This window comes from Apteryx rowi, unplaced genomic scaffold (assembly GCF_003343035.1).
Source record: "Apteryx rowi isolate R43461 unplaced genomic scaffold, aptRow1 scaffold_713, whole genome shotgun sequence".
In the NCBI taxonomy this organism is placed as follows: Eukaryota; Metazoa; Chordata; class Aves; order Apterygiformes; family Apterygidae; genus Apteryx; species Apteryx rowi.
The window spans coordinates 205,995-221,671 of record NW_020450998.1 but is presented as its reverse complement, the minus strand read 5'-3'; the positions used below and the strand labels follow the sequence as shown (position 1 = coordinate 221,671).

The following is a 15,677-nucleotide window of genomic DNA, read 5'->3' as shown; positions in this document are numbered from 1 at the left end:
CAGGCCAAAGAACCCTCCATCACCGGAGTGATACTCTGGAGACAGTGATCCTGGTAAATCCCAATGTGGACAGCATTGTGTCTGAGGTAAGGGCCAGATGCCAATGGGTTTTCTCCACATCAGCTCTTCTGCCTATGTTTGACATGGAGGGTCATGGTCATCACACTTCCCACCTTCTGGAGTTTGACCACGCTGCCAGTCTGCTGCAGTATGTGGTGAAGCTGGCAGATATTCTGGTCTTGCCAGGAAGATATATGCTGTCACCAGTGCTCTGCGGCAGACTTTTCTGCTAGCCAAAGAAATACGCATGAGAGTTTGTGGTTCCTTGTATGCCAGCCCTTTGGGAATCAGCTGCTTCCTGGAACGGTTGGTATCTTAGACCTATTTAATTTTAAGGATTTCTCAGGAGCTCGTAGAGCTTCCTAGCAAGCAGGATGGAGGGCTTCTGAACCTCAAGCATTCAAGCTAGGTGAGCATCTAAATGTGCAAACCTCTGACATAGTGTAATAATGCTGAAAATTTTCTCTTAGCATTGACCTGCTTTCTCAATGTGAATGAGGAGGATGTGACATGGAGCTGTGTCAGGCAGGCAGTAGCAGTGTCTTCCCTTTTCAGTAATGTACTCTCCTATACGTAGAGAACTTACGTTTTGGCTATTTGTGAATAGTGAGCACATATTGCCTGGAATAGTTCTTATTGTCCATGTAGTTATGCTTCTGCGCACTGGTGAGGAATACAGATAACTTTTTGACTTCAAATCAAACTGGTGACAACATTCTATGTCATCATAACAGGTCCGGTCACTGCTGTGTGATTCATCAGCCCACAAACTACTGATCTTCTGTGGTCAGAGCTCAGACCAGGAAGGAGACTTGATCCTGCAGACGGGGACCTTCACTTACCAGAAATTTGCTGAGATACTTTCAGATCCAGAGGTGAGTGTGAGCAGCAATCCAGGATGTCCCCTCCTGTTCCCTGAATGTGTGATAGAGCCTGCAGTGTAACCTGTGCTGCTCCTTCAGGTGGTGGATCCCTGGGGAGTGGGCTTGAAATCCAGCAAAACAATCACACACACTATAAATAACTCATGCTACAGCCTTTTGTATCTTGCTTTAACTCCCTGGCTTAAGTTTTCCAAGATGGCAGGCATGGGTGATTCCACTTTTAAGTGCTCAGCTTGAAACATCCTTTCAGATCTGCTCTGCAGTGTGTAGAGACTCGGAATTTCTTAGAGCAGGTCTCTTAAAATGTCTGTGGGCTGCAAGCAAACAACAGTCAACAGAAGCCATCATCACCCTGGTAAACGTGGGTATTTCTCTTCATTTCACAGTCTGCTCACTGAGCACAAAAGTTCACAAGGTTCAGAGTGTTTATTAGCTGTCTGTATAGCTATATACAGAGAAAGCTAGAGAGAAAGTTTTGGATTCATTGCATAAAGATGACAAAGGGATGAAATGTTGTAGTTATTTAATCATAGAATCACAGAATCATTCAGGTTGGAAGGAACCTCGAGAGGTCTCTAGTCCAACCTCCTGCAAGGTAGGCAAGGTAGCTCAGGGCTTTGTCCAGTGGGTTCTTGAAAACCTCATAGGACAACACCTCTGGACCTCTGCTCCAGTACTAATTATCTTAGCTAGCTGTATTACAGCTTTCCTCAGAGGCTCTAAGCTCTCTTACTATTGAGGCTCATTGCCAACACAGATATGCTACTTCAGTTTTTGACAAGCCCACTTCCACTGATCATTATGCACAGATGTTTAGAATACCTGCACTGGATTTGAATGTATAGTTGCTGCAGGAATGGCTGTGTGATTAGTTTGGCCATTACTAACATTATTGCTGTAGTTGCATCAGGAAATTTGAAAGTCTTTATTTATTTTTCTCTGTATTTGCTAATATAGGCTGATTGTTCCCATTTGTTGCTGGTACCCATTTATTTGGACATTAGTCAATTAAGGGCTGCCTAAGAGAACACAGTGCAAAGGAATGTACCTGCCTCATTCCAGATACTTTAAGAAGTTCGAGGTGTAATTCTCCTTTGCTCAGGAAATGTTCTGAGTAGCTCTAAGGAACCTTGGAAATCATATCAACCCTAGCTCTATTTTTAAAGTATGCAGCATATCTCCAACCCAATATATATCAGAGATGGGATCCTGACTTTTTAAAGTAGGTCCAGGAAAGAAAATGAATCTGAACAGAAGAGAAAGTTCCATGGCACTAAAACTGCACCAAGTGCCATATGAGTGTTTGCTGGGCAATAAGTGAGGGTCATCAGTCAGATAAGTTTAGGCAATGATGCTTAGCATTGAAAAGGGTTTCTCGGGCTTAGAATTCATAGATCAAGAAGAAACAGCTCCTTTTGTGCCCAAGCTAGGGACTGATATCCCAGATTAAAGGAAAGAGGACAAGATGGCTTCTGCTTTTGTTTTCTTTCTTGAGGCCTTGTCACACTGCATTCCCAATAGTCAAGAAACATAACAGCCCATCAGCATTAAGCATTTCAAAAGAGAGCAGAACACGGTCCCATGCATCTACTTGCAATGGGCTTTTTGAATATTTCACCTGTCTTTTTAAAAAGAGCTGCATTGGTCTCAGAGCACTGTTTGACCTTGATTTCTTTGTACCTGTCTCAATAGGTCACCCAGATTCTTAGCAACACTGATTCAGATACCAAGGCCTCCCTTACCGTGTCGTGTTTGGGAGAAGGAGACTGGAGCAACCTTGGGCATCCTCAATTTCAGGAAATTATTAATCTGAAACTGAATCCTGACCCAGTCCTGCCAGAAATGGATGGGGTGTCTGAGTTTGCAGAATATGTCTCTGAGACAGTTGATGTGCCATCGCCATTTGATCTCCTAGAGCCGCCCACCTCAGGGGGTTTTCTGAAGCTTTCTAAACCCTGCTGCTACATATTTCCTGGTGGAAGAGGTGACTCTGCTCTCTTTGCTGTCAATGGGTTTAACATCCTAGTGGATGGGGGCTCTGACAGGAAATCTTGTTTCTGGAAGCTGGTGAGGCACCTGGATAGGATTGATTCTATTCTCCTGACCCACATCGGTGCAGACAACCTACCTGGTATCAATGGGCTGTTGCAAAGGAAAGTTGCTGAGCAAGAGGAGGAACAATCCCAGGGCTCCACCAACTACAGTGACTGGATGAAGAACCTCATTTCTCCTGAGCTGGGTGTGGTTTTTTTTAATGTTCCTGAAAAACTGAAAATGCCTGAATCATCCATGAAAGTAAAGCGGAGCATCGAAGAAGCTTGTCTGACACTGCAGTATCTCAACAGACTTGGCATTAAATCAGAGCCTCTGTACAGAGTGGTGAGCAATACCATTGAACCTATCACACTTTTCCACAAAATGGGAGTGGGTAAGCTGGATATGTATATATTGAATCCTGTCAAGGACAGTAAGGAAATGCAGTTTCTAATGCAGAAATGGGCTGGTAATAGTAAAGCAAAGACTGGCATAATTCTCGCAAGTGGGAAAGAAGGTGAAATTTCTGTTCCCTATCTCACATCCATCACAGCCCTAGTGGTGTGGCTGCCAGCTAGCCCAACAGAGAAAATTGTAAGGGTTTTGTTTCCTGGAAATGCTCCTCAAAATAAGATACTGGAGGGTCTTGAGAAACTCAAGCACCTGGATTTTCTGAGGTACCCAGTGGCTACTCAGAAAGATATCTCCTCTGGAATGCCTCCACCTGTGCTGAAGCAGACCAAAATTAAACAAAGAACTGACAGTAAAGAGAGTCTTAAATCTTCCCCTAAGCCATCTGTGACAAAGCAGGCTAAGAAAGAAGAGGCAGTTGAGGAGGGGATTAAGGAGGTAAAACCAGAGGTCATAAAGGATGCTAAAACTGAGAAAAAGGTTAAAGACCAGGCTGAGAAAATTCTTGAGAAACCTGTAAAACCTGAAAAGATAAAGACAGAATCAAGTGATTCTCTCAAAGCTGAGAAAAGAAAACTAACAAAAGACAAGACTGGCAAAAAGCATCTCAAAGAGAAAGTTTCTAAACTGGAGGAGAAGAAAGACAAAGAAAAGAAAGAGATTAAGAAGGAGAAAAAGGACTTAAAAAAAGATGATGGAAAGAAAGAGGAAAAAAAAGATTCAAAGAAAGAAGACAAAAAGAAAGAAACTAAACCAGAGCCAAAAAAAATGTCTAAACCAGACTTAAAACCATTTACCCCAGAAGTAAGAAAAACATTATACAAGGCAAAAGTTCCAGGCCGAATCAAAACTGAGAAGATCAAAGTCAAACCTGAAAAGGAAGTACCTACTGAGCTGAAGACATCACCAATGCAGAAGACACCTGTACAGATGGAGCCAGGAGTGACTTTTGTGGCTGAACAGAGGTTAGTCCTGTCTTCACCAGAAGACCTTACTAAGGACTTCGAGGAATTGAAGCATGAAGAGAAAGGGGACCTGCAGGTGACTCAAGAAAAGTCTGATATTGAAGTTAGTGGTATGGTTATGAGAGGACCTGAGGCAGAAATAAAAGTGTCCCCTGACATGATTGTTCAGAGTCACCTTGAAGCAGATCTGATTTTGAAAATGAGCATTTCTGATGAGGGAATAACTACTACTGATATGGAAAAAGAATCACCAGCAGAGGAAAAGGCAGTTCACCAGCTAGAACTGAGAGCAGGTCAAGTTGAAAAAATAGAGGATGAAAGAACAGCAATGGACAAAACTCTTGAGATGAGATACTGCAAGGGAAAAGCTGAGCAGGACAAGGAAGTTCAGCTGTTGCCAGACAGACAGCAGGTACCATCACACACAGACCTCATGGCAAAAGTTGTTCAGTCAACAGTGTTCAGAGAGGACGAAAAGGAGGAAGAGGCGAAAATCTGTTTGGACACAAAACAGAGGGAAGCAGAAACAAAGACTTGTGAAAAGTATATTGAGGGGGCAGAAGTACAAGAGGAGGGTGAGAAGGAAAAGCGAGAGGATGTGATAGAAAAGGCAGAGCTGGAAGAAAAGGAAGAACAGTACATGAAGGCAGAGGAGAAAATAGAAAAAAATAAAGATTTCTATGAGCTGAATCAGGATGAGAGGGAGGACAAAATATTTACCACTAAAGAAACAGAAAAAGAATTTAGTGAAGTGGGTGAGAAAAACAAATCACTAGCAAAGGAGGTAACAAAAGAAGAGTCATATCTGAGCAGTCTGCCAGTCCCACCAGGAGCCACAGCAGAACATGTTTCATACATCCAAGATGAAACTATCCCAGGCTACTCAGAAACAGAGCAGACCATTTCTGATGAAGAAATACATGATGAACAGGAAGAGAGGATCCCACACTTGAAGTATGATGTCAATGCATATGACATTTCTGTTCCTGACCACCCAGGCTCTTTTGAAGCAATACATGGAATACAGGCCATGCCTGCTTCTGACCTTGCAGCCAAGGGCTATACTGGCCAGGAGTCTGAAATCCTAGCATATCCTACAAACATTGTGGCAGCACCTCTAGCTGAGGAAGAACATATATCCTCTGCTACCTCCATTACAGAATGTGATAAGCTTTCATCTTTTGCAACTTCAGTAGCAGAAGATCAATCTGTTGCATCTATAACAGCCCCACAAACCGAAGAGACTGGCAAAAGCTCTTTACTTCTAGACACAGTAAACAGCATTCCCTCATCACGGACTGAAGCAACCCAAGGTCTGGACTATGTTCCCTCTGCTGGCACAATCTCTCCCACATCTTCCTTGGAGGAAGACAAATGCTTTAAATCTCCACCTCCTGAAGATTTCCATGCACTGGCAGAAGGAGAGAGAAAACCAGAAGCTCAAAAAAAGGATTTTCATGAAGAGGCAGAAGAAGAAGAGGAAGAAGAAGAAGAAGATGGGACTCCAAATATTGAAATGCCTGAGAAACTCAAAGGTCATTACAGTGCCCCACTGTTTGCTCACCAAGGACATCCTGACAGTGTTTTAACCAATGCACCCACAGAAGTGATGCAGACTTCTGGTCTGCCATTATCCACTGAAGAAACATCATTTTCCCAGGTTGACTCTGTCTCTGTAGAGGCTGAAGAACGATGCATGAGTCCTGATGATAGTACAGTCAAAATGGCCTCTCCCACCCAGTCTGGCCCCACTAGTGCAGGACATACACCTTTCCACCAGTCTCCAGTGGAGGAAAAGCTAGAAACGGTAGATTCAGAGCTATTTGAAAAACAAACAGATGCTGCTGCCAAGAAATTGGAAGGACAAACTGTTGCGGCAAAAGGGGTCAAGAGTGAAACTGAACCTCTCAGAGCAGATGAGGTGTCTGCAGCTAAATATAGACATGAAAAGGAAGTGCCTGGCCCTGCACAGCACAAGCTGGGCTTGGGCAGTGACATTCCAGTATCTCCTGGGGAGGAGGTGCAGGAAGCACCGCTAGGAAAGGAGGAGCTGCCCTGGCTCTCCTACCACAAACAGGACACAGTAGTGATAGGGGAGGAGGAGGAGCTTTCCACACTGCCTCATCCTAGCACAGATGTGTTTTCAGCAACAGAAAAAGAGCTAGGAACTAAAACCATAATGGAAGGTTTGATGGGATTTTCAAAACATTTGTCCGTTGAACCAGTCTCTACTACAGAAATGTCTCTAGGAAACATGGATACTCCACAGTTCACAAACCAAAGCAAATCTGAAAGTGACAAATCTTCACAAATTTCCCCAGATGACACCAAATCACTTTCTTTTACAGAAGAAAGTCTTGGTAAAGAAAAATCGCCAGATATTTCTATTAAGGAAATAGCTACTGAAGAAGGAAAACTGCTCTGTTTCACTTCAGACACCTCAGAAGAAAAATCTTCTCATGTTTCCATTAAAGACATTTCTCCAGAAGATACCAAATCCATTTCTCTTACTGAGGAGAGTCCCAGCAAGGAAATCTCTTCAGACATTTTTGTTAAAGGGATTTCTCCAGAAGACATCAAATCTCTTAGTTTCACAGAAGAGGTATCTGCTAAAGAAAAAACTATGTCTGACTTTACTGACAAATTCCCTTCAGGAGCTACCAAGTCCATACTTTTCACAGAGCAGAGTCCAGCTACATGTGAAAAATCCCTGAAATTTTCTGCCGAAGAACTCATTAAAGAAATGTCAAAATCTATTCCTTGCCCAGAAAGTAGCTCACTTAAAGACATATCACCCAGAGGTACTTCAATTGAAGAAATGTCTCCAGATGATAGAAGTTTGTTTTCTTTAACAGAAAAGGGCCCATCTAAGGGAAAAACTGCAGGATTGCTCTCTCAGGAAATATCTCAAGATGTAAAGGGCTTACACTTTACAGAATCTAGCCCAATTCAAGATAAAACATCTTCATGCATTTCTACTGAAGATGTAAAATCTTACAGGTTCAAGGAAGCTAAAGAAGAAAAATCTCCAGAAATGGAAGATTTTTATGTGAAAGACTTGAGTTATGAGAAGAAAGTGTGGTTCCCAAAGGAGGTGGAGGAGATCCCTGTTCAGGGAGGCCGACAGAGGTACAATAAGGAGAGAGAGAGCACATTCTTGGATGAGGTAGCAGAATATGAAATGAAATCCCTTCCTAAAATGGGAGAGGAGATCTTGTCTCCTGCAGCGCCTGGCAGTCACACCTGGGGAAGAGTAGAAAGTGAAGCTTGGGGCTCTGCATATGGGTATCTTCAGGAAGGAAGAGACACTGGAAGAACAGGGCTGTTCACCAGTGAGGAGGAGGAAGATCTTCGACATGCTGAAGACAAACCTGTGCTGCTGAAAGCAGAAGCAGAACATTTCAAAATGGAATCATGTGACTACAAAGAAGACACACCGAAGGATGCCAAACCTACAGCAGAAACAAATAAAGTGGAAATAGTTCCTGCTGACATCACTTTCCCAGGAAAAACACAAGTGGAGAGTCCACCTCTGTCTTCTCAGCATATCTCTGGGGAGGAACACCAGGCCAAAGCATTAGCTGGAGACAAAGAAAGGGAAGAATTGTTATTGACATCTAAACAAGATTACTCCTACTTAGGTGATGATGAGAAAGCTGTCTTAGGTATCTATGCGAAGTCACTAGACCAAGCACTGACAGCATCTTCCCTGTCTATATTGGCTAGCGCTCTGGAAAAGGAGACTGACACAAAACCAGAACCAGAGAGGCCTTACAAGATAAATCAATGCAAGACACCTTTACAGGAGGAAGTCCCAAAGAAGGATACAGAGAAGAAATCAGATGCCAGTGGTCCGTATCAGGAAATAAACTCTACATACAAGCTAGATAGACAGCAAGAAGATGACTGTAAATCCACCAAGGCTCCTCATGAGTCTGGAAAAAGCAAAGAGCAGACAGCAGCATCTGCTCTGTTGCACTCTGCAAGACCAGCAGAATATGAATATGTAGCAGCTTCCCCAGAAGAAAGTGCTGCAGGGTCAAGTCAGAGTGCACACTCCCCTCTAAGACAAGACTCTCCTCAGAAAAGCAGTGCTGCTATGGGTCGTGCTGAGACTGTCGGTTCCGCCAGCCAAGCAGCATATCCTCCAGAATCCTATTCCAGGAGCCCTTCTGAACCTCAGTCCTATGATGAAGAGGTCTGCAGACCCAGGGGTGATGACAGTTACACAAGACCAGAGCAAGAAGAAAGAGAACCAACTCCCTACCCTGATGAAAGAAGTTTCCAGTATGCTGACATCTATGAGAAAATAATTGTGTCTGGAGCTGGACTCTCCCCCTTCACATCCAAGGGTGCAGATAGCCCAGGTCAAACTGACATGTTGCCAACAACAACAGAACTGGTCTCTCAAAAAGATCGATTTTATCATGTCTCTGCTAAGGAAGAAGAGTCCTGTCTTTATACCTCAGCCGAAAAGGAGCTGTCATCTCCAGCATCCCCTAAAGATAAATCAGGTTCATCCTTTGAGTATGCAGACATCCATGAAAGATACTCGCCCTTGCCTGAAATAGATAAGCCTAGGACACCCAGAGTTCAAGAAAAACTGAAGGTGTCTTCTGCTTTGCCAGAAGAACTGGGCTCTTCTCCGCACCCATCATCTGCAAGCACAGCATTTGCCTCTCCTACAGACATGATTGACCCATTTCATCAAGAAAAATCAGCTGCCTATATTGACACTCCTTGTCCAGATGAGAACATCATTTTGTCTAGCCAGGAGCAGAGATCTCTATCCCTGAAAACCCAAAGCCCAAAGCCCAAAGCAATACACTATGAGAAAGCAGGGCAAGGTGAAGAAAGCACGAGTGATTCAGAATTAGAAAAAGGTGCTAAGGAGAAATCTGAAAAGGACTCTAAACTGCCTGGCCCTGTCCAAGCTGCAGGCACTGTCTATGCACACGTCTCAGTAATGGAGAAGTTTCAAGTGTCAGAACCACCTCCCCAAAGCAAGCATCAAGAGTCCATTTCACCCACTTCTACTGCTTCTTCACCTTCTGATCCAGGATGGAAAGAGGAATATGGAATTAGGAAAACTTCATCAGCCACAGTTGTGGGGACATATGTTGCTGGTTACAGTGACCTGCCAGACATAGGCACAGATAAGCAGGCTTCAGAAATGTACCACTTAAGCCAAGATTCTTTGCAAAAGAGAGAGGACACTGAAAAATCCACAGAGGAATCACAGTTCTGTGTAACAGATTATCCAAGTACAGAGATGGTCTCCGAGTGCTATGAGAAAGCCATATACTTGAAATCTGCTTCTGAAAAACAGAACGAGGAATACAGAAAAGGTCCAACAGCAGAGGGAAGAGTGATGGATATCTCTTCTGGATTTGAATGCTCTCTGCTAGGAAAGAGTGAAACATCTAGTGTGTTCAGACATGAACAATCCTTACCAAGCCATTTAGGGGATGTATCTCTTACTTTAAAGGTTCCTTGTGCTTTGCTGTCAGACAGGGGGAAGAAAGATGAGTACTTAGAGGTTTCTGAGAAAACTGGCAGTCTCGACTCATCTTTTACTAAATTGTCACCACTGAGTCCATATGAAGAAGATAAACTGTTCTCTAAAGCTATGGAAAGAGAGTCTGTGCCCCAACAGCAGCTGAAAGATGACTCTTCCAGCCTGTCAGAGGAACCTTCATCTGAAGCTACCACTCCTGTGATACCAAACACAGCAGAAAGTTTCTACTCCCACATGCTTTCCACATACACAGGTGCAGGAGCAGAACCAGGTACCAGGAGTCTTTGGGATGTGTCTCCACAGATTCCAGATAAGACTGTGAAAACACATTCAGCTGAAACCAAAGACTTTGTGTTTGCTGAAGAACATGGCTCTGCATTCACTTGTGGAATGGATGACAGCACTCTGCCATGCAGAAATGAGAGCCAGAGTTCACTGCCCACACCATTCTCTGCAGAGAAACAACAGCAAGCCTGTGCAACCAGTCCAGAGCAGAAGTCATCATTTACAGAACAGCTGATGACATTGACATCTCTCCCTGACATGTTGACAACATTTTCGCCTCATCAGCATGAAGATGAAACCGCAGCCAATGGTCCAACAGAGGTGAGCACAAGTCTGCAAGCTTTCCAAAGCAAACGCCATGCAGCAGAGGCAAAAGATGAAAAAACATATCCTGATTCTGACAGCAGTTTTTCTCCATGCACAGGCAAAGAGGAAACAGAGAGGCAGAGCCGTCCTTCCTCTCTGATGTCTTCTGAACACAGTTTCCAGCCCTTTTTCCCAGATGTGCAGAGGGGTGGAAGAACAGAAGACCATGGAGATGCTTCCCATGAGATGGAGCCATATTTAGGAGGCAGTTCTGACTATGGACAGAAATTTTCCTCATGTGAATACAGGCACAGGAAGGGAGAGCTCTCTCCTTCATTCATCAACCCTAGTCCTCATGAGCTCTCTGAAGACAGTGATCTCTCACAAGAGGAAGGTCATCCTTCAGTGCAAGGGAGACCACCCCACACTGGTAGTAGCCCTGTGCAAAGTGCGACAGTGGAAGAAACCCCTCCAACATCAGTGAGTGATTCTGGAACCTCCCAGTCAGACTCTGATGTCCCACCTGAGACAGAAGAATGTCCATCCATCACAGCAGATGCCAACATGGACTCGGATGAAGATGCCGATTTCCTTCCGGTGGACAAAGCTGTTGGGAATGCTCATCATGCCAGTACAAGGTCCAGCCATGATCCTCAACCTGTTCCAATGGTAGATCCCCATCCCCATCCTCCTCACCCTGATGTCTGCATGGTAGACCCTGAAATGTTGGCAAATGAGCAAAGCACGAGCAGAACTGATAAAATTTCCAAAAAGGACATGAAGGAAAAGAACAAAGGTGTGAGGAAGCCTTTGAACAAACCCAAATCATCTTCTCCTGCCCGAAAATTAGATGTCAAAGGGAAACGGTCACCCACTCCTGTGAAACAGCCATCGGACAAATCTCCAAAATCTGCCACTGCCAAAAAAGAAAGAGATGGAGGAGAAAAGCCAAAATCACGTAGTACGCTGGTGCAGCCTCCTCACACAGAGGATGAGTTGTCCCGGGGTAGTCACAGCAATCCTGGCAAGAGCCTTGTTAATGGCATCAAAACAAACCCTGGTAAGAACTAGTTCCTTAGGCATGCATTTTTGCTTTAGGTTCAACATAGAGAAAAAGCACTGAGTTAAATATAGCAGAACAGTGAATAGGCCTTCCTAGTCAGGCATAAAAAGTTATAAGTAGGGAGAAGGGAGAGAGGTTGTCATACATGTCACTGAAAAAAAAGAAAAGAAAAAAGAAAACCTTTCAGAAACCCCTGCAGAGCTGAAGCCAAACACTTCTGCAAAGAGTCCTTGGTGACTTAGTTTGTGCTGGGAATGCAGAAATCTCTAGGCTGCGATTCAATGACACCCAGGGACTACTTCTGTGGAGAGGTGGTAGGTATTTAGAGTTGGGTGTTGTTGAAGAGATGCCAGGAATTGAGAGACAATATATGTGTGTGTTTTAAGAAGTGGTGGTAACCTCTCAGCCTGTGAGTGAGGTAAGTGCATTGAACAGGACAGAGATAATGCTCTTATTTAGAGCAACAGGTGCCTGCCATGGTCAGATATTTCCTTTCCTCTGAAATGTTAAGTGGAGATGGAATAGGAACAGCCTCCATGACTGAGTACCACACTACAGGACAATGGTCTTTGTTGCAGCTCTTTCTGTAAGGACCTGAACAGGCAGTCTGACAGCCTTGAAGACTATGGTCTTCTCTTGTTCCTAAATAAAAAGGTGTGAAAGAGGGAGTCAGCCTCAAGTATCTGTACAGCTCATGGTCTCTTTCTAAGTGGTCACACAGAGACCAGTGATCTACTAGTGTCATCCTATTGCATGATATTAGTATTAGATGATACATTACCACATCAGCCTCAGATCTGTGCTGTGCCCACAGTGCCAGGCACTTCACAGACACAGAGGAAATAATAATGCTTTGCTCCAGAACACTGGTGCTGAGTGTAAGGCAAAAGTCAGCAGGCGGGTAGGGCCATGGAGCACCAAGGAAGCTGAAACTCTGCTGATGCACTGTGGTCTCAGCAGATACCCATTGCAGGCAGCGTGGCAAAGACAGGGCATAGGAGAAGAGGGAACAGGGAGTTCCTCTTGATCAATAGCAGCTGAAGATAAGGTGACCTGAAGACAGCCTGTGTGCATGTTGCAAATATAATGTGTAAGAGCAGCTGATAGCACTGACACCAAAGGCAAAGGAGAGGCTGAACAGATGATGAAGGATCTGCTCAGTGTGGTGGTGAGTGAGATGAAAGCAGTGGATGGAGCAATGAAGTGGTCACACTGCCGGGCCAGGTAAGGCTCTGCAGTGTCGTATGGGCTGAACAGGGGCTGAGCCAGCAGACTTTTGTGACTAGCTGAGAGAGACACATGGTACAGTCAAGAGAGTGCCTGCACCAGGGTATCAGCACAGCATCTTGGCGGCATTGTGCAGAAAGGATAGGCAAGATGCAGTGTCTGGATATGTGAGCCTGAAGGGAAGCTGTATCTTTGAGGCAAAGATATAGGATGGAGGGTTTGTGCACAGAGCAGTGGTCTGTGTTGCCCAAATCAACCTTGGCCTGAGGACTAGACAGACAGCCATAAGAATGGCTGACACAGGCAGAGGTTTTTTTTTTCTTTCTTTTCTTTGTGTAGCAGATAGGCAGCACAATGAGTTGTCCATGCTGGTAGTTAATGGCTTTATGCTGATAGAAGGACCTACCAAGGGACAGTACATGGAGGGAAAAAGAGAACAGAGGCCTCTGTGATTCCACAGACAGCAAGAGGCAGGGAGGGGACTGTCGTGTGTGTGTGTGTGTGTGTGTGTGTGTGTGTGTGTGTGAGACTGTAAGCTGCAGCAAATGACAAAAAGCCATGCAACAGTAGTAATGATGTTGCTAGGAAAGAGTAATAGAGTTAGAACAGTAGTGGTTCACAGGGATGGCAGAATGATAGGATGGAGTGTCCAGAAAAAAAAAAAAAGACTACTGTAAAACCCTAAGCTTGCATATAAAGGCCATTAGAACAGGTTTCTTTGGCAAACATACGTTATTAAGCAACAAAAAAATAGGACTCATTAGCTAAATATTGATTGGGTTAGCAACTCTGCAAAAGTTAATAATAGGGATTTTAATTCTGTTCTTCAGGAAAGACTTCCGAGCCTAGAGCCTTCCAGTCCCACCCCAAAGAACAGAACTCCCTTTCCCTCCCAACAGCTGTAACAGCACAGGCCCCAGAAATCTACTCAGATTACCCCTGGGTAGCAGAGCCTGGATAAATCTTTTAACTTGGTCTCTGCAGTAGCAGGGAAAAAAAAAAATAAAAACAAAAACCTTTCTGAATTCCAAGTTCTTCCCTGCTAATTTGAGTGTTTGTCCTCTCCAGAAAGGTTTTTGATAGCCTCTGCTTTCTTTCTTCCAAAGCTTCCAATAGTCCTAAGAGTGGTTTGTCTGTGCCCATGGGTCCACCTGTCTATGTGGACTTGGCATACATCCCCAACCACTGCAGTGGAAAGAACACAGATCTGGAGTTCTTCAAGCGGGTTCGAGCGTCATATTATGTCGTGAGTGGGAATGATGCAGCCAATGGTGAGCCAAGCCGTGCAGTGTTGGATGCGCTCCTGGAAGGGAAGTCTCAGTGGGGCGAGAACCTGCAGGTAGGCCATGGAAGTGCCAAGGAGTGGGTGATGCTCCTTGTGTCACAAGTGCTGGGGAGAAGGTGCATGTCAGAAATATACCCAAAGGAAGTACACTAAGAGGAACTGAATGGGACTGGGAATGTCCTGCTCTGCAGTGCTGAAAGAGTAGCTGTTTGGTGTTTCTGCTCTGATGGGAACTCTGTTTGTACCCATAACAAGGGAGGAGGACAACACCCTTAGACTGATGAGAATGGAAACAGATGTGTTTTCCTTTCCACATCCTTTGGGGGGGGAGAGAGCAGTTAGAGATCACTCATTCATCTGCTGTAGGCTTAGCCTAGCCTCAAGCAAAACAATCCCATGCACAGCCTGAATTAGCATTATGGTGTCCCAGGCCCTGCCTGGCACTGTTGCTAGCCTTGCTTGCTTAAGCCCTGTCTGCTAGCAGCTTTTTATTAGTGTCTTTAAATCTGAGTGTTCTTACACAAATTTCTTATATAGTCTTATATAGTGCCTGACTGGTGGGCACTGGTTCTGAAGACAGGTACAAGAAAGTTTATATGTTCTTTCAGTTGCAGCAGCCTCAGATTTCAAGGTCCCTGAGATGCACTTTGGACCAGCGCTGCATTAGAGAATCTGACATCTGAAAGACATTAAATAGAACACATAGCACCAAGGGGACAATGTTCCAAAACTGATGATAGGAAATTTTAGCCTCAGGTCCTATGGGCATTGTTTATCACTGCAATTGTTCTCAAACAATCACCCTGGCTGCTCTCTTTCCCCAGGTAACATTGATACCGACACATGACACTGAGGTGACACGAGAATGGTACCAGCAAACCCATGAGAAACAGCAGGAGCTGAACATCATGGTACTGGCAAGCAGCAGCACCGTTGTGATGCAGGATGAATCTTTTCCAGCCTGTAAGATTGAGTTCTAAATCTCCCAGCCACACTTTGCACTCATCCATTGACTCTCCAATCATCGATGCAACATCAGAGATGCCATCTAATCACAGTCCAGTTCTTCTCTGGTTTAGTCCTCTACATGGTTCCCATTTGTCAGGCAATCGGGTACCCATCTAGCTCAGCACTGGATGTCATGAGAGAGGCACGTGTGGGGGGGCTCTGTAATATTCTGGACTGAGCTAAGAATTTGTGAAAGGGCAGTTGCAGGCCAGGGGCACTTTCCCTTTCCCTGCTTTATTCTGCTGCCTGTACAGTTTCTGTAGAGTATCTTGGCTGCCTTGCTGCTGTGAGAGCTTGTTCTACTCTCTTCCTGGCTGCCTTGCCATTTGACTTGTAGCACCCTGAAGCTCATCTTTCCGGTGCGGGCTGAAATGCTGCTGCTGCATGAAGACAGTGTTGGGGAGGGGCAGAGAAGGAAACTAATTTGCAAAGAAAGTGGAGCTAGGAGATAAGGAAGGCCAAACCCTCCAAATGGTAACAACACTCCTGAATAATATGATGACGAAGGGCATTCTTCCCTCTTCCACCCTGAGCATACAGGTGTTCTGCAAAAGGGGAACCTGTACTCCAAATAGGCAGAATCACTGCCTGCCAGCTCTGCAGGTTTCTGTTCTGAGTATTTGGTTGTGGA

At 44.7% G+C, this 15,677-nt stretch overlaps 1 protein-coding gene across 1 annotated transcript; it reads left to right on the top strand.

The window, feature by feature from the left end:
• The first annotated feature begins 2,636 nt into the window (after positions 1-2,636).
• MAP1A (microtubule associated protein 1A) lies at positions 2,637-15,486 on the top strand. Its single transcript, XM_026087337.1, has 3 exons — positions 2,637-11,523; positions 13,860-14,092; positions 14,863-15,486. The coding sequence occupies exons 1-3, from the start codon at positions 2,787-2,789 to the stop codon at positions 15,016-15,018; spliced, it is 9,126 nt and encodes a 3,041-aa protein (XP_025943122.1). The 5' UTR covers positions 2,637-2,786; the 3' UTR covers positions 15,019-15,486.
• The last annotated feature ends 191 nt before the right edge of the window (positions 15,487-15,677 follow it).

Coding starts and splice junctions, on each gene's coding strand:
- MAP1A (XM_026087337.1), top strand. CDS start 2,787: ATGGATGGGGTGTCTGAGTTTGCAGAATATGTCTCTGAGACAGTTGAT. Junction 11,524..13,859: donor TGGCATCAAAACAAACCCTG/GTAAGAACTAGT, acceptor TTTCTTCCAAAG/CTTCCAATAGTCCTAAGAGT. Junction 14,093..14,862: donor AGTGGGGCGAGAACCTGCAG/GTAGGCCATGGA, acceptor CTCTTTCCCCAG/GTAACATTGATACCGACACA.